This window comes from Microcebus murinus, chromosome 10, assembly GCF_040939455.1.
Source record: "Microcebus murinus isolate Inina chromosome 10, M.murinus_Inina_mat1.0, whole genome shotgun sequence".
NCBI classification, from domain to species: Eukaryota; Metazoa; Chordata; class Mammalia; order Primates; family Cheirogaleidae; genus Microcebus; species Microcebus murinus.
In genome coordinates this window covers 24,804,801-24,831,190 of record NC_134113.1, presented here as the reverse complement: position 1 = coordinate 24,831,190, position 26,390 = coordinate 24,804,801, and the positions used below count along the sequence as shown (strand labels likewise).

The window sequence follows — 26,390 nt, the reverse complement described above, 5'->3', positions numbered from 1 at the left end:
AAAATCAGCCGGGCGTGGTGGCGCATGCCTGTAGTCCCAGCTACCTGGGAGGCTGAGGCAGAAGGATCACTCGAGCCCAGGAGTTTGAGGTTGCTGTGAGCTAGGCTGACGCCACGGCACTCACTCTAGCCTGGGCAACAAAGTGAGACTCTGTCTCAAAAAAAAAAAAAAGAGAATATGGTGACATTGATAGGATGTCATTCCTATGATTATGCTATATTATACAAGACTCCATGTTGCTAGCAGACTGGCTCTAAAGACTGTCATTCCTATGATTATGCTATATTATACAAGACTCCATGTTGCTAGCAGACTGGCTCTAGAGACTGCTTCCCTTGCTGGCTTTGAAGAAGTAAGCACACGTTAGGAGGCCCACATGGCAAGGAGCTGAGGACAACCTCCAGCCAAAGGCCAGTAAGAAGCCAAGGCTCTGGGTCTTGCAACTGCAAGGAAATGAATTCTGTCAACAACCTGAATGAGCTTGGAAGCAGACCCTTGCCTCCAGATGAGAACTCAGTATTGGCCAAAACCTTAACCATAGCCCTGCAGAGGCCCCAGCTAAGCTGCATGCATTAATTTGTGAGATGATAAATGTATGTTGTTTTAAGTCACTAAATTTGTGGTAATTTGTTATGCAGCAATGAAAACTAATGCAGGTGGGCTCTGTGAATTTTAAAAGTGTATCTTTAATTATGTAATAATTGATGAATTGTATTAATTTCTTATATATTTCATGAAAAGGATTATATAGTATTTAGTAGAAATTTAAGATCTAACATTAAATTAGAAATATTTGTTAAGTGAGAGTAGATTTGTATAAAGTAATACATTCTTATAAAAGGCTAGCAAATGATTTTTTAAAAAACAAATAGAATGTTTAACCTTCAAATGAGATTTTGCTTAAAATGTCGTTACACTGGGATACTACTATGTACTATGTACTTATATATAAGTATTATTAACATTGCTCAAAATATATTACATTCTTCCTCTAGAATACTTTAGAATTAGTTTATTAGTCACCCAAGAAGATCAATCATAATACCAACTAGCCTCTATTATCTTATTTGAAATAAAATTGGTGTTAACCAACTTAATCACCTAAGTGATTCACAAAACTTGTCTTCCAATGACTCTACTATTTAAGAATTAAATCAAATCCAACTCAAGAGACACAGTCTACCATTACTAAGAATACCAAGGCTCTGAGTGTAATTCTAAAAAGAGGAGTTTCTAAAAATATTTTGAACATTACTGGAATAAGAACACAACTTCCTAGTTCCTCAAAAAGTTAAACATAGAATTACCATATGACCAAGCAATTCTACTCCTCGGTATATACCCAAGATAAATGAAAACAAATTCGGTGCACACCAAAATTTGTACATGAATATTTTTAGCAGTATTATTCACAATACCCAAAAGGTAGAAACAACCAATGTCCATCAAGAGATGAATGGATAAACTGTGGTATATACAAATAATGGAACACTATTCAGCTATAAAAAGAAACAAAGTACTGATATATACTATAATTTTGATGAACCATGAAAAACATTGTGCCAAGTGAAAGAAGCCCCCTCCCAAAAAATGAAAAATAAGTAATATAAATTAAAAAAACCAGATCACCATAAGAGATAAAAAAAATGAAAAATAATATAATTAAAAACAACAGATCACCATAACAGATAAAAAAAAAAAAAAGAAAAATAAGTAACATAATTTAAAAAAAAAAAAGGCCGGGCACGGTGGCTCACGCCTGTAATCCTAGCACTCTGAGAAGCTGAGGTGGGCGGATTGCTAGAGGTCAGGAGTTCGAAACCAGCCTGACCAAGAGCGAGACCCCATCTCTAATATAAATAGAAAGAAATTAATTGGCCAACTGATAAATATAGAAAAAATTAGCCGGGCATGGTGGTGTATGCCTGTAGTCCCAGCCACTCAGGAGGCTGGGGCAGTGGGATTACTTGAGCCCATGAGTTTGAGGTTGCTGTGAGCTAGGCTGACACCACGGCAAACGCCTATAATCCTAGCACTCTGGTAAGGCTGAGGTGGGCGGGTGCTCGAGGTCAGGAGTTCGAAACCACCCTGAGCAAGAGCAAGACCCCATCTCTACTATAAATAGAAAGAAACTAATTGGCCAACTAATATATATATAGAAAAAATTAGCTGGGCATGGTGGTGCATGCCTGTGGTCCTGGCTGAGGCAAAGCGGGACTCTGTCTCAAAAAAAAAAAAAAGAAGCCAGATCCAAAGGTCACATATTATGTGATGCCTTTTATATGATATATCCAGAATAGGCAACTCCAGAGAGCCAGAAAGCAGATTAGAGGTTACCAGGGAGTGAAGGAAGGGGATAAAGGGAACTGATTACTTAATGGGTACAGGGTGTTTTTATGGGGTGATGAAAAAGTTCTAAAACTACAAAGTCATGGTGGTTGCATAACATTGTGAATACATTAAATACCACTGAAGTGTAATGGTTAATTTTATATGAATTTCACCTTAATTTAAAAAACACCAGAAGACCCAGTTTCCCAAGGAGAATACTATACTTTGGCTTTTATAGTTCTTAACTAGATATATTAATTTCTCCAGTCTGACTGCAAAGGAGCAAAGTATTAAGAGTTCTCAAACTTTAGCATGTTTCTGAATCACCAGGAGTGCTTGTTAGAGCATCTGATTTTCTAGATCTTGGGTAGAACCCAAGAATTTCTAAAAAGTTCTCAAGTGATGCCGAAGCTACTGGTCTGGGGACACTTTTGAGAACCAGGGGAATAAAAGAAACGGCTGCAATTGGCAAGCAGAGGTTTCAAGTGGAAGGCCTATTTGTGTAGCTGGTTGGAAGATATATGAAATGAGACTACAGTTAGAGTGAGTCTAGTCTAAACTGTAAAGTGTATTGTCACTGGTGTTGCGGAGTTTAGACTGAAGAGGGGAGCACATGGTAAGAATTATATCTGAAAACTATGACATTGGTGTAAAGTGGTGAAAAAGTACAGAAAACAGAGAACCAATTCAGTTGATTAAGAATCTCAAAGTTATGAATACAGATTTAAGACTCTAGAATTGAGGGATGGAAGAGACAATTCAGAGAAGAGACTAAATTGGCTTAACCAGTTTCATATAAAACTTGGCAACTGGGCCAGGCGCGGTGGCTCACGCCTGTCATCCTAGCACTCTCGGAGGCTGAGGCGGGTGGATTGCTCGAGGTTAGGAGTTCGAAACCAGCCTGAGCAAGAGCGAGACCCCCGTCTCTACCATAAATAGAAAGAAATTAATTGACCAACTGATAAATATAGAAAAAATTAGCCAGGCATGGTGGCGCATGCCTGTAGTTCCAGCTACTCGGGAGGCTGAGGCAGTAGGATCGCCTGAGCCCAGGACCTTGAGGTTGCTATGAGCTAGGCTGACGCCAGGGCACTCACTCTAGCCTGGACAACAAAGCAAGACTCTGTCTCAAAAAAAAAAAAAAACAAAAACAAAAACTCGACAATTGGAACTTTCAGTCCTATCCTTATTATTTCTTGAGATTGGCTATTAATCACTTTGTACTATTTCACTGGTAATATACTCTTAACTTTATGTAATAAATATAATCTTGGTCAAATATTTAGAGTTATTTGCTTCCACTTTGCATGACAGAACATCTCCACAGTAACTAAGCAAGAGAACCAACTTTAAAACCCTACTCTGCTGGCCAGAAAACTAACAGAGGTGGAACTAATTAAACTAATCATAATGGAGTGGCCAAAATGGCCATGCTGTCTGCTCTTTGACACTTGCTGACTGACACTTAAATTTGAGGAACTGGATAGAATATTAACAATGCCTATGGATTATACCATCAGCAGGTCTAAGCATGCAGGCTATTACAACTGTTTTAAAATTTTCTTTTAAGTTTAAAGGAAAGGTAACCTACTATCAGTGACATCAGCTATATACGAGGTCTGTCCAGAAAGTATCCAGGCATTGTTAATATAATGAGAACATATTACATGGCTGGATACTTTCTGGACAGCCCTCATATAACTAACCAATGCATACAAATAAACTGTGCAGATCAGTAAATGCTAACAAGATGCCCAAAATATTCTATGGACTTTTTGCCTCTGGTAAAGGGCCTCTTCCAAGTAATTTAAAAAATTCATGTGTACCCAAACTTATCTTTTACTTTCTATTATTGCCATTAAATGTTTGCTAAACCTTTCAATAGTCATTTTCTAAATGGTTCAAGTAAGAAGGGAGACCAAACAAGATTGTGAGTCATCATGCACATCCATCATCAGTATTAAAATTCATGACTTAATAGCCGTGGGAATGACATCTTCCTCTATGAAAGAAAAATAGTGTATTATATGCATATGAATAATTCAGTTTCTATCATGTTGCAAGTTTAATGGGAACACTTACTTCTTTGAGAGCAGCTGGGATTTTTTTCTGTTTCCTCCCTGATGGAATACTATGTAAGACTGAAGATAAGGCACTGGAAGGAGATTTGTGATTTCCAGGAGATCCAATCTTAGGGGAGTGCTGGTGATCTAAAACAAATCAGGTACATTTATGTAGCCAGTGGTGAGCACTCTGTAATTCAATTTAATTCAAATCAATAAACGTTGTTGCATAAAATATCAACATGGAAGGACACTCAAGAAACTGATGGCACTGATGGCTCCCGTGAACAGAAGATGGATGGCTGGGAGGTGAATCGGAGGAAGGCTTTCCCTATCTATGATTTTATACTTTTGGGACTTTAAACCAGGTGAAAGGATGACTCTTTGTGCCTTTAAAATTCTGAAACATGTGAATATACTACCAACTTTTAAATTTTTTAAAATAAAAAATCCCTACTGACTTAAAAAAAAAACCTCTAGCATTGTTTGGTGTCTAGATAATGATCATAATATTACAATGAACAAAATACTAGAAAAGGGGCTATAGGACACAGATGAGGAAGCAATTAATTCTAACTGCAGAGGTCCAGGGAAAGCGGGAAAGAGAATAAGATACTTCAGTTGGCCACTAAGGCATAAGTAGCAATTTTCCAGGTTAATAAAAAGAGGAACAAGAATACTATCCACAGAGAAGTTGGCATGAGCAAAGGCAGAGAGATAGGAAATTAGATTATCTATCTGGAGAATAATGGGGCTGGAAAAAAAAGAGGCTGGTTCTAAGGAACCTGGTTTGTTGTTTATACTTTTTAGGCTGGGGAGTGACATAAGCAGATTAAATATAGAAAAATATATCTGGCAGTAGCAAGGAGGAGGGATATACAAGCAGGAAAACCTGTTAGGAAATTATTAATAGTCTAGACAAAAGTCTTATTAGGGCTGAGATGGAGAAATCCAGACAAAGACAGATTTGCAGAGCTAAAATTGACAAGATCTACTGACCAAATGGGTGTAGGTGATAAGGGAGGAGGATTAAAAGATGAATTTTGAATTTTTGCAGCTTATACTATACACCTAGAGAACAAAGGGAGAAACATAAAGGAATAGATGGATGGGTCTTCTTGGAAAACGTATATGGGCAATAATAAACTATTAATTTATAAATATATGAATTCTGAAATAGCATGTCATCTAGTTTTATTCACTTAGAAATTCCTCTCTTGCCTCTATTAACTTGTGACAAAAAAAAAAAAAAAAAAAAAAGAAATTCCTCTTTGCTAATGAAAAGCTATTCTTCATGGAAATGAAGGACAAAGTTTTTACAATTTAGATCGTATAGGTTTCAGGAATTTAAAAAATCCTTTCCTAAAATATAGACCTGAGCAGTCCTGCTAGCTGCATTTACTTTAACTGTAGAATACTTGCAAATAATGAGTAAGTAAATATGAAGTATTGTTTTGTATTTGGTCAAAAAGCTGTACATTCAGACATACAATAAAATCTCACTAAATCAGTTCAAGTGACTAGAATTAGGATAACAAAGTGCCGCTTAGTATATTTTAGTATATTTCCCTAGAGAATTACTCTACAGATAGATTAAAATGATTTGTAATAAGCATACTATTGTGTGAAACTAGAAACTTCAAAATTACTTGAAAATCAAAGTTACCCTATTAACTATTTTAAGCATTTTACACTATAATTACATTTTTACAACTGGTTTTCTTAGCAAAACTTTTTTTGCAGATTAAAAATAAATTCTAGTCCAACTTCTCTTGGAATTCCCACAAAATAGGAGTTAAGAAAGCTCAATACAAATTTTGAGACAAGTATCAATAATCATGTTGCAAATGTGCCAAAGATAATTCCTTTAGAAGGTTGTTTGAAAGCATCTGGGGAATAAAGGAATTTTTGGTTAAATCTTTACTTATATATTACCTAATTTTTGCAGTTCTTCGAAACAATGTTCACATACTCTTGCTGGTTGATTTTTCAGGTAATCTAAGCCATACTTATTTGATGAACAAGCTTGGCATACAATCTGATAAAACACATTGGAATTATTTTATTAGAAACACTTTTGTTTCCAAACCATAAAGTATGCTACAATGTATAGTACTGTCCACTTTTCAAAACAGTTTGATAGTCATTGAATCTCACTTCATCTTAATAATAACTCAATGGAGTTCAAGCATGTAATGAACTAACACACAGTATCATATTTGAAAGATGAAGAGGCCACAGATTACTAAGTGCTTACTAGATAAAATAATAAAGGAGTTAATATATCCAAAATGCTTTAGAATAGTACCTGGCATACAATAAATCCTGTTAGCTGTTCTGGTAGGCATCATCGTGGTCAACATAATCATTATCATTGCTATAGCAACAACCACTTCTCTGGTCCTCTACCAAGTGTATACCTCTGTACTAAATGTTTTCTAAACAGGACTTCCTTTAATCTTTAGAGTAACTCTCTGATGTCATTGTTACTATCGTGTTTCCCCAAAAATAAGACAGGGTCTCATATTTATTTTTCCTCAAGGAGACACCCTAGGGCCTATTTTCAGGGGATGTGTTATTTTCCCCTCAAAGCCTCAACTTGCAGCATGCACAGGATGGCCAGGGACCTGACAGGGGGAGCCGACCTTGTGGGTGGGGCTGCGCGCACCTTTCCGGTCACCTCTGAGATAGTAGCTGTCTCGATGGGGCAGATGAGAAGGGCTGCTCCTCTTCTTTACTGCTCCGCAACGAAATGCATGGGCTGTGCACATATGCTGTGCAGCCACGCCCACCATTAGGTCTTATTTTCGGGGTAGGGCTTATATTGCCCAAATGCTTAGAAATCCTGCTAGGGCTTATCTTATGGGTAGGTCTTATTTTCAGGGAAACATGGTATGCTCATTTTACTAATACATCTTGAAGGCTTAGAAATATCACTAGGGATAACTTCAGCTCTGAAAGTTCCCAATTAGCTTAAATGTGAAGGTCTATTTAATTGTGGATTTGTTAGTTGTTGTTTTTGAATGAATGTTATCTATTACTGACATTCTAAAGTAACTTTGGGATGGGAGGGGGGAAGTTCCCTAACAAAATTCCCTGCACCCCTAAATATGTAGAGAAAACACCATCCATGTTTTCCACCACCATTCTTTTGTTGTTGTTTTCAACTACTACAGTTTACAACGGGAAAATCACAACGTAGATGGGTGCCATCCTAGCTAACCTTTCCGCAGGCTCGGCAGTGGTGTCGTCTCCAGGTCAGAGTAAATTCACTTGTGCAGATCATACACATTGTGGCTCTGGTATCAGGAATCCAGATGGGAGCCTTTGATCCAAGAGGACTAAGTTCCTCTTTATTTTCTGAGTCTGCCTACGGAAGAAGAACAACTTCTGATTATCTCCATACACGATACCTGCTATAGAAGTGAGCCTTTTTATTTGGTAGTGGCATCCCATGGTTATCACTAAGGATGTGGGATGAAATATGGGCCATTATATCTTTCATGTGCTCAGACTATTTAGATTAGCTACATTGTGAAAATCCTCTAATGCAAAATTAACTTAAAAAGATGCCTGTGGTAGTAGGATGACAGCCAAGTGGTTTCTTCCTTTAAATATTCTGTATTTTCTACAATGAAGTGTTTCTTTTTGAGATAGAGTCTGACTCTGTTGCCCGGGCTAGAGTGCAGTGGCATCAGCCTAGCTCATAGCAACTTCAAACTCATGGGCTCAGGGGATCCTCCTACCTCAGCCTCCCGAGTAGCTGGGACTACAGGCATGCGTCACTATGCCCAGCTAATTTTTCTATATATTTTTAGTTGGCCAATTAATTTCTTTCTATTTTTAGCAGAGACGGGGTCTCACTCTTGTTCAGGCTAGTCCCAAACTCCTGAGCTCAAATGATCTGCCCGCCTCGGCCTCCCAGAGTGCTTACGATTAAGCACTCCCATCCTTATGATGAAGTTTTAAAACTAGGAAAATAGGCCAGGCGCGGTGGCTCACGCCTGTAATTCTAGCACTCTGGGAGGCCGAGGTGGGTGGATCGCTCGAGGTCAGGAGTTGAAAACCAGCCTGAGATGCCATCTCTACCAAAAAAATAGAAAGAAATTAATCGACCAACTAAAAATATATATACAAAAAATTGGCCGGGCATGGTGGCACATGCCTGTAGTCCCAGCTCCTTGGGAGGTTAAGGTGGGAGGATTACTTGAGCCCAGGAGTTTGAGGTTGCTGTGAGCTAGGCTGACGCCATGGCACTCTAACCTAGGCAACAGAGTGACACTCTATCTCCAAAAAAAAAAAGAAATTAATTGGCTAACTAAAAATATATATAGAAAAAATTAGATGGGCATTGTGGCACATGCCTGTATTCCCAGCTACTCAGGAGGCTGAGGCAGAAGAATTGCCTGAGCCCAGGATTTTGAGGTTGCTGTGAGCTAGGCTGACGCCATGGCACTCTAGCTGGGTAACAGAGTAAGACTCTGTCTCAAAAACAAAAGCAAAAAAAAAAAAAAACTAGGAAAATACACAAATATGCTATATGGTATCACAGTCTTGCAGTTAGACACTAATGGATAAACATTTAGTACTGAAATTAGACACACACCTTCAATCATTCTCTGACACACATGTTGCTTTTCTAAACCCCTGAGAAATGTATCCAAAAGGTAAAAACTGTTTGAAATGCACTAAAAGAAAAAAAAAGAAGGACAAGACAATACCTCTTCAAGACTCCTACTAGGACAGAAGGTGATTCTTTTCCTGGCATAGTCTTCTATTGATCTGGAAATCGCTTCTAGCCATTCATCCCTTTCTGTGGCAGAACTGTTGGGGGCAAAAGAAGGTTCCATCAACCAGATGTCAGCTTTTCTTTTTTGCCTTTTTCGTACTTCTTTTCCTGCACCCATGGCAACAGATCCTACCACCCTCCAACAATACCAGTCAAAAGAAGCATCTCTGACGTTTTATGGGAACAAATAGTCAGAGTAGGCAATAGAGAACCTATGGCACTCTAGCAAATACCATGTATTTTTTCCCCTCAAACGTTCTATTTTATGTTAAATATAATAGCTTTTGAAGTCTCCTAAATTTGGAATTATTTCTGTTGAGTTTAAGGTCTACTCTACTATTATTAATGATTATGATTTTTACATAACCAAGGAGTTTCCTAAGACATACTCCTAGAATTTAAGTCTTCCCAGCAATCAAGTTGCAAATGCCAATTTTTAGCATAAACTACTAAATATCTTTAGAGTATTAAACATTACTGAAAATATCTTAGACGGACAGTGGGGTAAAGAGAACATATTTTCAGTATCTTAAGACAGATGTTGAAGGAGTAGTTAATAAGGGAAATAGCCTGCAGCTGTTGTTAGGGCTCCTCTACCTATTTAGCCCCCCAAGTCTTCTGTGTCTATGCTCAGCTCATCGGGAGATAATCTTTAATTCAATTCTAGGTGGCAATGGGCTGAATAGGGGAAAGCAGGTTCAGAAAAGGGTATTTTTTTTTCCTGGATTTTTACAACCATGCCTCTCCCCAAAACCTCTGTAGTAACTCCAAATCACTGGCATGAGCACATTTAGGCAACTATGGTTTAAATTTTGTTTTGCATATTCAAAATTGAGAGGCACACTTTAGGCATTCTAAATATATACATATACATATACATGTAGAGAGAGCAAGAAAGGGAAACAGAGAGAATGAGAGACTTTAACAGTCAATTTAAAACTCCACGATAATAAAATAAGATCCATCATATTGGGATTGTGACTGTGTAAAAAAAAAGGTCTGTATTTTTTAGAGAGGAATACTGAAATATGTAGGAGTAAAATGACCTGATATCTGTAATTTATTTTAAAATATGTTAGAAAGTTATAAAACAGGAAAATTGGTGGCAAAATCTTAATTTTTGCATCTGTGTGATTGAATATGCAGTTCACATTGCCTTATTCACTCTAATTTTAAGTCTACTTGAACTTTTAAACAATATTTCTAAAATAGAAAATACCATCATAAATAATGGTATATGTAGGCAACATGCTGCTATATTTTGAAGAACCTAGGTCATGTTGAGAAGATACTAGGTGGGAAAAAAGAATACTAGCAACTACTTGCTTCCTCTAAAGAATCATTCTCTGGAATGTACCTCCCTATTAAATAGCTTGAGTGGCATTTAGAATATTCATTCCTATGGCTATGAGAAGGTGGAAATCCAGTTTCCAAATAAAATTTAAAAACTGACATGTTTCTCAAATTTCCATTACATACAAAGAACAAAATAAACAACCCCTTTCTCTCTAAAACCAAACAAGGCCAGCTTAGTTACCTCTACTAGCATTACTGTCAAAACTAGATACCATTTAATAGTTAATGTCAGCCAACTGTGCCAAATGCTTAGCAAATGACACCATGTCTCACCCTCAGAGCTTCCCACAGAATATATACTGGATCATACATGCCCCCATGACAATATCACAGTCTGCCACTGCCATTTACAGATAAGGAAACCGAGGATCAGCAATGTTAGATAATTTGCTTTATAGACAACAGGCCACCAAGTGATGAGCTGGTATTAGAGCCAAGTGTAGTTAAGGATTGGACCCTTCACCACCAGGTCACTGCCAGCCTCTGTTCGTGTTCTCTGAAGAACTACACTATAAGAACACATGCTTAGGCTTCCAAGCAAACATTCATAAAATATTACCACCTCCCCATCGCTCCCCAGCTCTTCACTGGAAGAAGTAACAGAAAGCAGAGAGGCAGATGGCAAATTTGAGAATTGCTGTTGGATTCTTCTGGAGCCTTGGAAGCATGTGGAATGTGATTCGACTGTGCAAATCATGTCACATATGCTGTTCTTTCATTTAATCATTCCTGGCTCTCTCTTGTGTGGGGTTCTGCCAAGACAATGTTTACCAGCTCTTGATAACACATTTCTCCCAGACCACACACATTTGCCTGCAGCATCCAGTGGAGACATTCTTGGTCTCCCTTTGCAACATGATTAGCAGAAGAATCAGCATCTTCTTCAGATTGAAAAACAGTTCAGCCAAGTATTCTTTTCTTTGTAGAGTGTGTACATTACCAGAAAGCAAATTTGTGTCAAACAAGAACCATGTTCCCATTGACCGAGATGTATTACCCTGGGGAAAAGCCCTCCCATAGCAGGGATTTCTGACTGGACCTTGCCACACAATTTTCTACTTGTATTACTCCAAGGTTCAAAGGCCACATAACTTCAATTCACATGAGTAACATTCATTGGGAGCCTACTAAGTGCCAGGACTCAAGCCACGAACTGGGCACATAAAATACACGTCACTTTTAAGGGCTCACACCAAACTGAGGTGAAACAATAAATTTACATAGGATATAACAAATGTAAGGTAGACAAATAACACAAAAGTAGCAAAGTACCAAATTTGGACAGCAGGAGGGCTTTTGCAGAGGTGATGACAAAGTTAGGACTTGGAGAATTATAGGAGTTTGGCAGGGCACTCTCTGTCTCTCTGGGTACCCTCAATCGGTCCCCTAAGCTTAGGCCATCTCTAAACTGACCACGCCCAAACATACAGCTCTGGCCCAGGCTTCCTTCTGACATCCAGATCCTTACAGAAAGGGCTCCTTTTTTTTTTTTTTTTTTTTTTTTTTTTGAGAGAGTCTCACTCTGTTGCCTGGGCCACACTGCCATGGCACCAGCCTAGCTCACAGCGACCTCAAACTCCTGGGCTAAAGCGATCCTCCTGCCTCAGCCTCCCGAGTAGCTGGGACTATAGGCATGTGCCACCATGCCCGGCTAATCTTTTCTATATATATTAGCTGGCCAATTAATTTCTTTCTATTTTTAGTAGAGATGGGGTCTCGCTCTTGCTCAGGCTGGTTTCGAACTCCTGACCTTGAGCGATCTGCCCTCCTCAGCCTCCCAGTGCTAGGATTACAGGCGTGAGCCACCGCGCCCGGCCGAAACTACTCCTTGATGGCTGCATTTGGATGTTTCACAGGCATGCCAGCATGCACGTCTGAAACAAATCTGATTTCCCCCCCAGAGCCGCTCTACTCCCAGCGCTCCCTACCACAGTGCATGGCCCCACAACCCAGAACACCGTGCAAGCTGAAAGACTCACACCTAAGAACCTTTCCCTCTCATCCCCTACCTCTAATTAGCCACCTCCCTCAGTCTAACTCCCAAGCCGTAGTCCACATAGCAGCCATATCTTTAAAAATGCCTATCCGATCACAACACACATCACTCCCTTGTATAAATAAGCCTTTCAGTGGCTTCTCACAGCTCTTAGGCTAAAGACCAAAATCCACAAGATGGTTCTGCATAATCTATAACACCTGTCTCTTAGGCTTATTTTGGGTCTATCTTTTGCTCACTCATGAGCTCATGCCACACTGGCCTTCCAGTTCTTGAAGGTGCCGTGCCCCTTTCCACCTCATGACCTTCGTACACATCGCTCCTGATGCCCAGGAGGTTCTTCTTTCCTCTTTGGCTATCCAACTGCTACTTATCCTTCATGAGTCATATCCACAGCAGGTCTTTAGGGAAGCTTTCCCCGACTGCCCTCTCCGCCCTCCCAGTCTAGCTCAAGGTCCTTTGCTTTACAGCCTCATAGCACCTGGTGCTTTTCCTGTGTCTCAATCACAATAATACCTACTTGTGTTAATGTTTGCTGAGTATATGTCTTCCCCAGTGGAATGTAAGCTCAGTGAGGGAAGGACCCTTTTAATGCTCCACTGCGTGCCAATGCCTAGCACAATGCCTGGCCCAAGTAGAGGCTGCCTGTTCCATAATGAATGGAGGACAAATTCCAGGTGGAGGTATTGCCTGTGCAAGGTAGAAGGATGAGGAGTAGGCTGGCACACATGGAGAGTCACAGGCAGACCCGTGCTGATGGGACATGCAATGTGTTAGGGGCATGGGGAGAGTGAATGGAGACAAGGCCAGTGAGGCAGAGAGAAACCAGATTACAAGAGGCCTTCTTACCACCTCCCATTTTTTCTTTTTAAAATTTTATATCTCGGCCAGGCGCGGTGGCTCACACCTGTAATCCTAGCACTCTGGGAGGCTGAGGCGGGCGGATCGCTAGAGGTCAGGAGTTCGAAACCAGCCTGAGCAAGAGTGAGACCCCGTCTCTACTAAAAAATAGAAACAAATTAATTGGCCAATTAAAAATATATAGAAAAAATTAGCCGGGCATGGTGGTGCATGCCTGTAGTCCCAGCTACTTGGGAGGCTGAAGCAGAAGGATCGCTTGAGTCCAGGAGTTTGAGGTTGCTGTGAGCTAGGCTGATATCACGGTACTCTAGCTAGGGCAACAGAATGAGACTCTGTCTAAAAAAAAAAAAAAAAAATTTATTTCTCTTTTAATCTTGCATCCAAAACCTACCCCCTTTTAACCTATGACACAGGACCTGCCTCACTGTGGTAGAGGAATTTAGGACACCATGGCACAGTGGTGGCATTCAATATGTGTTACCTCCCTCTCCCTCATACCAGCTTAATCTGCCCTTGGAAATTTCTTTTTCCTTTATTGAGAACTTTCTATGATTTCTCCTGTATACCCCCACATTCAGCCTATCAGTGATCCTATGGCTGTGCCTGATTCTGATCTCTTCTCACCACTCTAATCCAAGACACCATCATCCACAGCCTTCAACCTGGTCTTCCAACTTCTGCTCTAGTGCCCCGATGGTCTGTCTTCTACAAAGCAGCCAGTGTGATATTTTACAACTATAAATTAGACCCTATCAATTCTCAGCTTAAAACCCTTGGATGGTTTCCTATCACACTAAAAATCCAATGACCTCACTTCGGTCTAGGAGACCTCATAGGACCTTCCCTGACCCCCACCTTACCTCACATTTAACCTTCCCTGGGACACTAGGCTCCACCTGCATTGGACTTCTTGCTGTTTCTTTAACATACTCAACTCTTTCCTGCTTCCTTCCTATGTTTTTGCTGTTCCCTTCACCCAGAATTTGCTTCTTTCTGATGTCTGCTTCTTACAGAGAACTTTTCTGATCTCCTCATTAAAATGGCCTACTCCATCACTCTTTGTGCCTTCAGTCTACTTTATTTTTCTTCATAACATGTAATATCTCAAATTATATTTTACCTGATTATTGTATATCCCCGCCCCCCTTCAGAACAAAGCCATTTAAGGTGAGGGACTTTGTACCCCAGCTCCTGGCACAGGGTAGGTGCTAAATAAAAATTTGTTGAATGGATGATAGACATTAGAGAGTCCCCTTCCCCAGCTGCTCCCCATGTGCCAGTCTCCAAACAGTGAATCTCTCCCATCACTAAAGTTACTCTGACTCAGCAGTGATTGCTGACTGTAATCAGTGCCTATATCACGGAGCACCAGACTATTATCAAAAAGACTAGCAGCAGAAGGGATCCATATATCATATTCAAAGAACAATATATAAAATGGTTTATATATGACCTTCCTGCCCACCCCTGAAATAAGGCACAACTATTCTCCACACAAGTGATTCTTATGAAAGCTGGTATTTATGAAAGCCAATTCTGCACCTCTGTTATTGCATGAGTCTCATTTATGAAAGGCACACATTCTGCTTTTCTAGCATCTTCTTGGCAGGACTGTGATTTTTCATCCTGTTCTAAAGTATCTTAGCATCTTGTGAAAAAAATACTTCCTTGAGATGGAGCTGTGAGAGAGAAGTCAGTGTAAAACTGGCAGAGAAAGGACTGTTTTTCCCTCTGTGGCTGACACAGAGCAGAGCACATGTGGGGCTGTGACCACACAGGGAAAAACAACGGAAGGCTAACTCCAGGGATAGCAAGTTGCATTTAAGGATAAATGAGGCTGGGTGCAGTGGCTCGTGCCTGTAACCCTAGCACTCTGGGAGGCTGAGGTGGGAGGATTGCTTGAGCCTAGGAGTTTGAGGTTGCTGTGAGCTACGATGACACCACTGCACTCTACCTAGAGTGACAGAGGGAGACTCTGTCTCAAAATAAAAAAAAAAAAAGTTTAAAAATTAAAAAAAAAGAAAAAAACAAAGGAGAAATTAGAATAGTAAAGACTAAGTCATAATCAGTTAGAAATTCTCTTTCAAAGTTACACCGATATAAACTTCTATCAGAGCTGTTCAATACACTTATCTGGTACTGATCTGGATAAACATGAACATCCAGGTATTTATATGACAGGCAACCAAAGAAAAAAAGATTTACTATAATTTCTCAAATTATTTAATTTTTATTAATAAACTAGAATATTATTCTTACCAAAGCCCATTTTTACATATAAGTATAATTGAAAACTTGACCTTTCTATAGGCATTTTCTCTTTGGACCTTTGAAAATAACTTTCTTGATTTAAAGAACCAAGCTCAAGTACTCGCCAGAAGCCTGATATACATGGACTTGATATTCTTCGAACTTTTGTTCAAAGTCCCCTATCCCTCAAAGAAAAAAAAAAAGTCACAGTGCCAAGTGATCAAGAGTTTACTTTCATTCATCAAACACTGATATCTGGGGGATGCTCCAAGTACCCCAGGAATTTTGCTTGCCCTGATGGGTAGAGTTGGGAAGCATTTGACAAACCCTGAACACAGGCATTTGTCTTCCGTCATCCAGTATGTCAGGTAGCAGTGGCCATTTCATTTCAGAGGAGTAACGTATCCCAAAGAGGATTTCTATGGGGAAGTCAGACATTTGGTCTGAGCCTTTGACATTCACGGACATAGGTAGAATTATAGTGGCTGTCAGATTCAGCTACGTTCAAATTACAGCTCCACTGCTTACTACCTGTGTAACTTTAGATGTGCTGTTTAACTAACCTCTATGAACCTCTCCATTTTTCTTACCCAGAAGATAAAGATAATACCCAACCCACAAGTTATCATGGAACTTAAAAAAGAAAATAAATATAAAACACTGAGTACTATGCCCAATGCAGAGTAATAAATGATTCCAACTACTACTCTGCTACTAAGATCTTAGTTGATTTTTAGTGATATGGACCCAGCTAGAAGCAGACTGCCTGGGTTCAAATCCTGGCTCTGCTATTTAATATTGGGTCACTTTTTTCACCATAAAATGGGTATAATAATAGTAACTTGCCTTAGAAGGTTGCTGCAAAGATTTAATGAATTAATATACATAAAGTCTTTAGGATAATATCTGGCACACAGCAAGTATTATAATACTTTGGTACTATTTTTTATTATATCAAAGGTTAAGTTTGAGAAGAGCCACACAGACTCACTATCTATATCCTGCAGAGGAACATACTATCACTATTGGTGTCTCCCCCTTCACCAGTCAATTCCTCCCAAATATCCACTTCTGACACTCAGCCAATAATTCAATAATGTATATGTATGAGTCATACAGCTTTAGGTTTCCTTGGCGCTTGAATTACATTATGGTAATATATTCTGATTTATACGAAAGTCACTGCAGGTTCCTGTCTGAGGCAAGGTGGTATCATAAATAACAATGGATAGGCCAGGCATGGTGGCTCACACCTGTAGTCCCAGCTACTCGGGAGGCTGAGGTAGGAGGATGGCCTGAGCCCAGGAGTTTGAGGTTGTTGTGAGCTACGCTGATGCCATGGCGCTCTAGCTTGGGCAACCAAGCAAGACTCTGTCTCAAGAAAAGAAAAGAAAAAAAAAAACAAACCCAAAACCAAAAAACAATGGATTTAAAAACAAAAGACTTAATTTTAATTTCTATCCTGGCTTTGCCAGCTATGCATTTTTAAGAGAGCAACCCAATTTTTCTGCAACTTAGTTTCCTCATTTTTAGTATGAGATGATACCTACCTCAAAGGTTTGTTACAACCTTTAAATGAGCTGTGAAAACTTCCATGTAAACTACAAAACGCTGGTTGTTTTTTTAAAACAATTTGAAATATTCACTTAAAAAAATGACCAGCAAAGCACTTTCACCATTACTATTCTATTCAGAGGAACATTTTTACCTTTGTGCTGCCAGTACCCTATTGGTAAACCCAGAGCCACCTGCATGGTATTGGAAAAGAAAAGGAGGAAGAAACACAAAGTCTAATAGTTAACCTACATGTAAAAAGTGCTGGCGATATCTGATCCTGTTATACTGACAAAAATTCATCTACACAAATCTTTTTTTTTTTTTTTTTTTTTTTTTTTTTTTTTTTTGAGACAGAGTCTCACTTTGTTGCCCAGGCTAGAATGAGTGCCGTGGCGTCAGCCTAGCTCACAGCAACCTCAAACTCCTGGGCTTGAGTGATCCTTCTGCCTCAGCCTCCCGAGTAGCTGGGACTACAGGCATGCGCCACCATGCCCGGCTAATTTTTTATATATATATCAGTTGGCCAATTAATTTCTTTCTATTTATAGTAGAGACGGGGTCTCGCTCTTGCTCAGGCTGGTTTTGAACTCCTGACCTTGAGCAATCCGCCCGCCTCGGCCTCCCAAGAGCTAGGATTACAGGCGTGAGCCACAGCGCCCGGCCTACACAAATCTTTAAAAGTTTACCTGGCTGAGAGAATGAAGGAACGCTCTACACTTTCAATCTTTAATTCATTCTGATATGCTTCTTGGGTGGGTTTTCTAACCTGGAAGAAAGCATAACAGTTTGAGCAAACGTATCCTATGGAAAATCCCAACTCTGAACTGCAGTTGAATTTGCTGAATGCCCCCAACAGCTGACATCTACAACCAACCTTCCCGTCCAGCTTTATCTGCCGCTATTCTCCATTGCCTACTCTATGCTCCAGGGGAACTTAAATATCCACAAACAGGCCCAGCTTTCCCACCTCCAGGCTTTTACTCACGGTATTTCCTCTACCCGGAATGCCTTTGCCTAAAATGTCAGCATAGCCAAATGCCGTGTATAATTTAAGGCCCACTGGCTCTTCCTCTAAAAGTCTAAAACGGCCTCCAGGATTCTCCCTCTTTCCTTGCTGCCTATCAGAAGCTGCAAGCCAATCCCTCAACCATGCCTACCAAAAGCTGCAAGTTCTTTATTTTCTGAACTCCTAAACACTTTAACTGTGCCTTTTTGGTGATATTTATTACTGTCTACTTTATAGGTATTTATGCGTAGTGTGTTATCTTCCCAACTATCTGCTAAGTCCTGTGGTGGGGGTGTAGGGTGGGGGGGGATAGGTATTGAGGTGGGGCAGAGAGAAAAAGAATCAACCCATCTTCCTATTTTCCACCAAGGCTATTATCTTGTTTTATTGATAATTGTTCTCAACAAATATCTTATGAATAAATTAATGCATGAGTGAACAAATGACTACATGAAAGCATGGCAGTAACATATGGAGAGAGAAAAGTTAAAGATGTTAGAAAGATGATTATCTTAGGGATTTTTCTCAAATACATAACTATATATATTTGAATTAAAAAAAAACTTCTAACAGATACACAGACCTTCATTCCAGCCAATGAGAGCATGTTGTTCAGTTTGTACATCCCAGACTGCACCGGTGTTGTATATAGCAAGGCGTCATTAAACTGAAAGTAGAAACATTTCACAGTAAGTAAAGAAACAAAGTAAAAAAACGAATTTCAGCTACAAAGGTATTGATAAGATACAGAAATTAAGGAAAAATACTATTTCTTCACTAACAGCTCTCTGAATAAGATACTTATATCCAGATATACACACTATAACCACCTAGAATGTTATATTAGAATATTATTAAAAAGGCAATTTCTGGAAAATGTGCTTCCTTTCTAAGTTCTGTATCAGATTTAATGTTTTGTGAATTCTAAATCCCATTAAGGTATTACAGTCTGCCTAAATAAATGATTAAAACAATTCTTACAAGTTAGGAATGAAATAAACTACATTCCAAAAGGAAATAATCTTCTGATTATGCATCATAACAGACTTGAAATATGCAATACAGCCAAACATGCCACTAAAACTGATTTTGAATATGTTAAGCTTATCTGCTATGGATAAATGTCTCCTTTCATTAAACAATTATCCCTGCTTCGAACACATCAGAACTTCCTCTTACCAGGAAAAACATTCGGGGCTGCATTACTTTCCGAGATAACTTCATCAGAGTTCCTTCTTTGAGAAAAACCTATTTATCCAAACAAACATCTATTTAGTCCTACCATCATAACACAACCACTACGCATATAAGCTCTTTTTTTTTTTTTTTTTTTGAGACAGAGTCTCACTTTGTTGCCCAGGCTAGAGTTAGTGCTGTGGCACCAGCCTAGCTCATAGCAACCTCAATCTCCTGGGCTTAAGCAATCCTTCTGCCTCAGCCTCCTGAGTAGCTGGGACTACATCCAGGCATGTGCCACCATGCCCGGCTAATTTTTTGTATATATATATTTTTAGTTGGTCAATTAATTTCTTTCTATTTTAAGTAGAGACGAGGTCTCTCTCGGGCTGGTTATGAACTCCTGACCTTGAGCAATCTGCCCACCTCGGCCTCCCAGAGTGCTAGGATTACAGGTGTGGGCCACCACGCCTGGCCCACATATAAGCTCTTTATCAACTTTCTTTCCTCAGAAACTTTTTTGTGTAGGGCCATGGAGACATAATTTCCTTGTGACTTTTTACAGTCATGGTTAATTTTAAATCCTATAAGTCATTTAGGAATTGGACGAGCAAGCAGAGTTACATAAATCCAATATTGGCCCCAGGGATACTGTGTGGAGAGATGTGTAATTGACCAAGTGCACACTTGATCCTGAAGCACATCCAACATCCTGACAACTGCATTTTGCAATTTTCCTGAATTCATTCCCTCGGCCGCTTTTGTGCTTTATGAAGAGCATCAAAATATCAATTTTCTCCTTCCCTTCATAATCCTCTCGTCTATTAAAGATTTTAAATGAAATTGTCTTCAAAGCCATGTGAGCCCAGCTGGTATTACATACTAAAATGATCCCATTAAATCAGATACTCTGTGGTGTCCCTTGCCATTCTCCTAATTGAATTGGACTTATATCATGAATGAATTTACTCCTAATTAAATTGTCACAGTGACTTATATCATGAAAGCTTTGAATGGATAGAGTGACTGAGTTTGGATCAATGAGAGTGACGATAACCTATTTTCATAACTGAAATGAAAAACAGCTACAAATGGTGCCTAAATGCATTGTATTAAATTTGCAAAAGGCAGTCTAAAACACTCACCCGTCCAGGCTGCACTATTTCATGGTGTCCACTTAAGCTGTACTGAATTTGCATAAGTTTCTGAAAGTTGTCCTACAGAAAAACAATGTAGAGCATATGAAGGCCCAGGCTTTCAAGTTCAAGAGTACATCAATCACTGATATCAAGATACTTACTCCTTGCTTCATGGTGTCATTGGCATGGTTGGCTACCTCTATGACAACAGCAAGCGCATCTAAAATGTGTAGGAACAGAAGGTGCATTTGGTCAATTCCAGTGAGACAAATGGTTTGCAGCATTTAGCAATTCCAGGTGACAAGTTAGCTAGTTCACAGCAACCAACCTCAGGAAGAGCTCACTATATGATGAGTACGCAGAAACATGAGGTTTGAAATAGGCAAAATCAAGGAAAAACAGGGAAAAACAATTCTTATGAAAAATGAACCAAAAAAAAAATATATTATAGACGATGTCAACCAAAGCGTGAATCAGGGTTGTTTTGTGCTGGGATCTGATTGTCCTGTTCAGTTTACCAGGATAAGGATAGGATTTCACCTGGAAGTGAAGGACTATCCCAATGTAAACTATATCAGGAGAGAATGATTGTGAGGGAAAAGGATCCTGATATAGGAAACAAGAACTATAAGAAATGACCATTTAAGAGGGGCGCACTCTGGGAGGCCGAGGCCGGCGGATTGCTCGAGGTCAGGAGTTCGAAACCAGCCTGAGCAACAGCGAGACCCCGTCTCTATTATAAATAGAAAGAAATTAATTGGCCAACTAATATATATAGAAAAAATTAGCTGGGCATGGTGACGCATGCCTGTAGTCCCAGCTACTCTAGAGGCTGAGGCAGGAGGATTGCTTGTGCCCAGGAGTTTGAGGTTGCTGTGAGCCACGGCACTCACTCTAGCCTGTCTCAAAAAAAAAAAAAAAAAGTTAGAAAACAAAAAAATAATAAAAGAAAAGAGGGGCAGGGCTCGGCCTCCTTCTCTTAGTCTAATTCCAGGAAGTGTGAATTAGAAATGGGAGAAATGCCACATGGAGGCATACCAGACCTTAGGAAATTACGTGTGTCATTTTGTGAGCTTGGTTATTTAGCTTCACGGGACTATCTGTGTTTTAGTCTTTTTATTAACCCTTTGCCTTTAGCAAAATGTTTTTGAATGCTCTAGCCTGGGCATCTCTGTAACTACATATAAAGGAAAAAGTCCGCATTTTGTCTGCTTTAGGGCTACAGTTATTCTCAACCCCAAGCAGTAGAGCTCCTCCAGGGACACGTGTAAAGACAATTTTTGGTTGTCAGAATGACTGAGAAAACCAATTGGCCTTTAGTGGGCAGGAGGCAGGTATGCTAATCACCATGCAATGCTCATTAGAAACCCACACAAAGAAGATTATCCTGTACAATCTGAGAGTAGCATGCTCATAGGAAGAAACTGGTACAGTCTTAAAGAGTGAAGCATGCCCCCCGCCCCCCAGGCTATTGTGGCAGTGACAGTGGTCACTGATGAAAGGACTATTAAAAAACAAAAGATCAGTGTCTGAAAAGGGGTTGAGATATTTTGGTCTGACTACTGTAACCTACTAAGAGATTCTCTTTCTGGTACAAACTGTGGAGGTTTCTGTAATTTTTAAGAGTGTGTTATTATTACTATTATAAAGGAAAGCAGTATTTCCTTACATAGAGACCCCAACTATATATGAGAATTCACTGCACCTGATAATCTCTTCACAGCAAATATTCGAGAATTACCTTGGACACATCCCTTGCTTCCTGGCCTGCTAGAATTCCCAGTGGGCAGGGGAGATAAGCCTTAGGATTTAATGAACGGACGAATGACAAAGCTGCTATTTGGTCACCTGGCCTTGAAGCTGAGTTCTCCAATTCAGCCAGCAAATCTGCTTTCCCCATTGCATCTCTTTAAGAGGCCCCATGACCCTATTCCTTTAACTCTTCTGCTTACCTTTCAAAGGTATATTCTCTCACTTTCTCTCACCCTAGAGTGGGACGGTCTCATCTGTAGCTGCTCGCCATGTGATTGGCCTCTGGCCATACACTGGCCCTCACTATTCATTGTTTATTCTAATCTGTGTCTTTGCTAAATTATGTAGTTTCCTTTAAATAATCTCCTTGATCTCTGGCCTCCTATTTGTTTTATCTGTAAAATGGAGCTAATAACTCACTTTCCTTGAAGGCAGGAGCCCGGGACCCCAGATAGATGTTTTCTTTCTATTTGCTAAATTCTGTATATAATTTTTATCCTCATGAGACGGGCTCTGGTCTGGAATGCCTACTCTTGCTCTTGCCCACCCTCTCCAGTCTTACTTTTCTCCGGCAAAGCTTCTCTGCCCCTTCAATCTCTAAACTTTCTTCCTGTTCAGAATGATTCTAATGAGCAGTGCAGCCTTACTTTGAAGCCATCTGCTTTGTTCTTTACTTGATGGATATTATAAACTTTTTCACTGAGTAGAGTACATGTTCACTGAAGAAAAGAAACATATATCCCCCACCACAATCTTTTCCTTTAATAAAGCATCTTTAAAAGCATAACACTTGCAAATAAAAGATGTTAGAGAAGGGGAATTAAATGATTAAGAGAATGAATAAGAATCTCTACAAAATGGGTTAAAAACTTGTTCAACTTTTTGCTCTGAAATTGTAAAGGACGCACAAGCATGTAATCAAAATTCATTAAATGAATGGGTGGACATGGACTTGTTTTATGTGTTTCCACAGATTAGAACCAGGGGTATACCTATGACATTTGAATGAAGTAGCTTGGGGATAAACAGAAAGAAACACCTGAACAGACTTAATCTGTGTGTGTGAGAGAGACATAGATAATGAGAGACATAGATAGAGAGAAACACATAGAAACTCCAATGGCCCCACGAATATCAAAAGAGTCCCTTGTATAATAATGGACTGTTCCCCTTAGGTACTAGGAGGGTGGAAGGGTGGTAAGGCCAACGCCTAATGTTAAACAGTCCCAGAATAATATACTTTATTAGACCTTGTCCCTGATTTGTAGTTTAGTCACTTCAAGGACTCATGATTTGAAAGCTTAAAAGGACCTTGAAGATCACCTGGTTCAGTCTCCGTTACAAGACAGAGAAAGGGCTATCTAGAGACATCAAACATGCCACAGGTAGAGCGTGACCAAGCACAGGAGGGCAAAGCTCCCCGACCCTCGGCCATGCCCAGTCCACGCTCACAGGAGGCTGGCTCTCATGAAGGCTCGCTGTGTGCCTCTTTTGTTCCTTTATCTCACCTGCCTCCAGCACCACTTTACTACTTTATCTGGTTCTATTTTAAATCTGTCCAAAATAGAGTTTTAAAAAAGGCTTCAAGTCTTATGAGTACAGTTTTGTATATGGGTTTTGTGATCAGTATGTTTTTACTTTCTAGATCTAAATAAACATAATATAAAAACCTCTGTAACATGAGAACACAAAAAGTTATTTACCTTGAGTGTCTCTGTAATCTCCAGCATCTTCTTTGAGATTCTTCAAATAATCTAGAAAAGAAAAAAAAAAAATTATAGTATTTAAGCACAATAAAGTAATGAGCCTAAAACACTTATCTTTCCTTTTGAATACTTGTCAGTCTTGTTGGTTACTACATATGTTAGTTAAATTGTACTAATTTTCTAAACATGTAAAAGAATAAAGCTCTGAGACCAATCTGAAATCAGGATGTAGAATCAGAGCTGGAAAGAGCCTCAGAGATAACACTGGTTATTTTAGAGATGAGGAATCAGATTACTGAGCAAAGAGTCTCACCCAAGTCAAACGACCTCTCTGTGGCAGAGCCAACATGAGAACCCAGGTCTCCTGATGCCAGTTCACCTCCTTCACCCCAACACATAGGAACTACCTTAATGTTGAAGTCCAATGTATGTCTAGTATAAAATTCTAAGGCATTAATAAATTCAGGCAGGCGAGGTGGCTCACTCCTGTAATCCTAGCACTCTGGGAGGCCAAGGCGGATGGATTACTCAAGGTCAAGAGTTCAAAGCCAGCCTGAGCAAGAGCGAGACCCCATCTCTACTAAAAAATAGAAAGAAATTAATTGGTCAATTAAAAATATATAGAAAAAATTAGCCAGGCATGGTGGCACATGCCTGTAGTCCCAGCTACTAGGGAGGCTGAGGCAGGAGGATCGCCTGAGCCCAGGAGTTTGAGGTTGCTGTGAGCTAGGCTGACGCCATGGCACTCTAGCCCAGGCAACAGAGCGAGACTCTGTCTCAAAAATAAATAAATAAATTCAATGCCTAAAGTACTCCTGCATTTGTCAATCTAAGAGTCTAATAATGCCCAGGATGCCAAAGAAATTCAATACACCTATCTAAACCAGTGGTTTCAAATAGGGATGAATTTGCCTACATTTGGCAATGACTGGAGACAGTTGTGTTCATCACAATGCAGTATCACCCTATAATACAGCCCCGCAACAAAGAATTATCTGACCTAAAATGTCAATAGGACTGAGACTGAGATGAAGATGGTCTATAAATAAGCAATGTGCTCTATAGTAGTTCTTAAAAACAGAAAAAACCTGAGGCAATAGGTTTTATATAACAAATCTTTAATACCAAGGAATGTCATAGGATTAAGGCAACACTTCCTTCTTTGCTGAGAAATGTTGGGTGGTTTCCCATTGCCTACCAAATTAATACAAATTCCTTTCCATGGAATTTAAAGTCCCCCACTAGATGGTCTCCATTGACTTTTCTGACTTTCTCTTTTGCTACCACCTAATACAGGCCCTATGTGCTTACCTGAATTTGACTCTGCTCAATTCCTTAAACACTTCCCATGTGTTCCCTGGCTCCGTACCTTTTTGTCTCTAATGCTCCCTTCTGAATCCTTTTCTCTGTCTCTGCATATACAAATTCTACTCCCATTCTTCTAGGTTCATCTCAAATTCTTCCTCTCCTACAAAACATTCCTTTTGAAAGAATCATTTTTCCCTTTGAATAATTCATGACATGGCAGACTCACTTCATCCCTTCTATCACTTTCTTTTTCATTAGACTCAAAGCTCCTTGTGGGCAGGACATCTGATTCATTTTCCCCCTCGCATAGTACTTAGCAAGGGGCTTTGCACACAGGGGACAGTAAAGTCTTAATAAATAAAAAGAATACATTATTTTGCTAGACAGGATTGTATTTTAGTGAAGGTGCAAGGCAATAAAGGCTGAAATGCCAGTGGGAATGGAGAAAATGGAAGGAGGGAAAGGTGTGTTCAGAGACTGAATGTATTTTTATCAGACCCAATCTCCAGTTGGGAATATCATGGAACAGATATACATTCATCTCATGGATGAATGGAGTTATGCTCAAATGTACAAAGGGAAACTTGCATGTCAGTGCCAGCTTTTGAAACACAACAGATAACACAAACAGACAGGCCCAATTGCTGAAACTTCAGATGTCTCTGAGACAGTGATCCCACAGCTTGTGTGAGTCTAGACATGTATATTATAAATATCCAGCACTGGCAATAAGCCATAGTGAGATGCCGTGTGTGGCCACATCAAGCTTCCTTGTGCCACGGCATAGCTTCTATTTTGTGAGAGATTATCACCAGCAATTTAGACCTTAAATAATCTGAACTTACAGGTTGCAGGACTTGCTTCTGATAAAACATATATGAAAACCACAAAAATTAAACAAAATACACTGATTACACATTATACCTAGCCTCACTCAGAGATGGAAAATAAACTTATTCTTCTCATACTGACTGCACTCCGAATGCATTCGATATATAACCCACGTTTGGTGAATGCAAATGTCCAATATTTCTATGGCTGACAGTGACGGGGTTGGGGAGATAAACTTACCCTTCTTATTAAATGTTCTCAATGCCCAA

At 39.6% G+C, this 26,390-nt stretch overlaps 1 protein-coding gene across 2 annotated transcripts in view; it reads right to left on the bottom strand.

Annotated features, from left to right (window-relative positions):
* Positions 1-26,390, bottom strand: part of FGD6 (FYVE, RhoGEF and PH domain containing 6) — a 116,257-nt gene that overhangs the window by 5,885 nt on the left and 83,982 nt on the right. For both annotated transcript variants that reach the window (XM_076007100.1, XM_076007101.1), the window contains exons 9-18: positions 23,980-24,030; positions 20,686-20,744; positions 20,531-20,602; positions 19,389-19,457; positions 18,793-18,876; positions 17,890-17,969; positions 9,116-9,218; positions 7,618-7,764; positions 6,330-6,432; positions 4,414-4,541 (exon numbers count right to left, since the gene is read on the bottom strand). In XM_076007100.1, the coding sequence (XP_075863215.1) occupies positions 4,414-4,541; positions 6,330-6,432; positions 7,618-7,764; positions 9,116-9,218; positions 17,890-17,969; positions 18,793-18,876; positions 19,389-19,457; positions 20,531-20,602; positions 20,686-20,744; positions 23,980-24,030 (896 nt within the window). The remainder of the gene's footprint in view (positions 1-4,413; positions 4,542-6,329; positions 6,433-7,617; positions 7,765-9,115; positions 9,219-17,889; positions 17,970-18,792; positions 18,877-19,388; positions 19,458-20,530; positions 20,603-20,685; positions 20,745-23,979; positions 24,031-26,390) is intronic.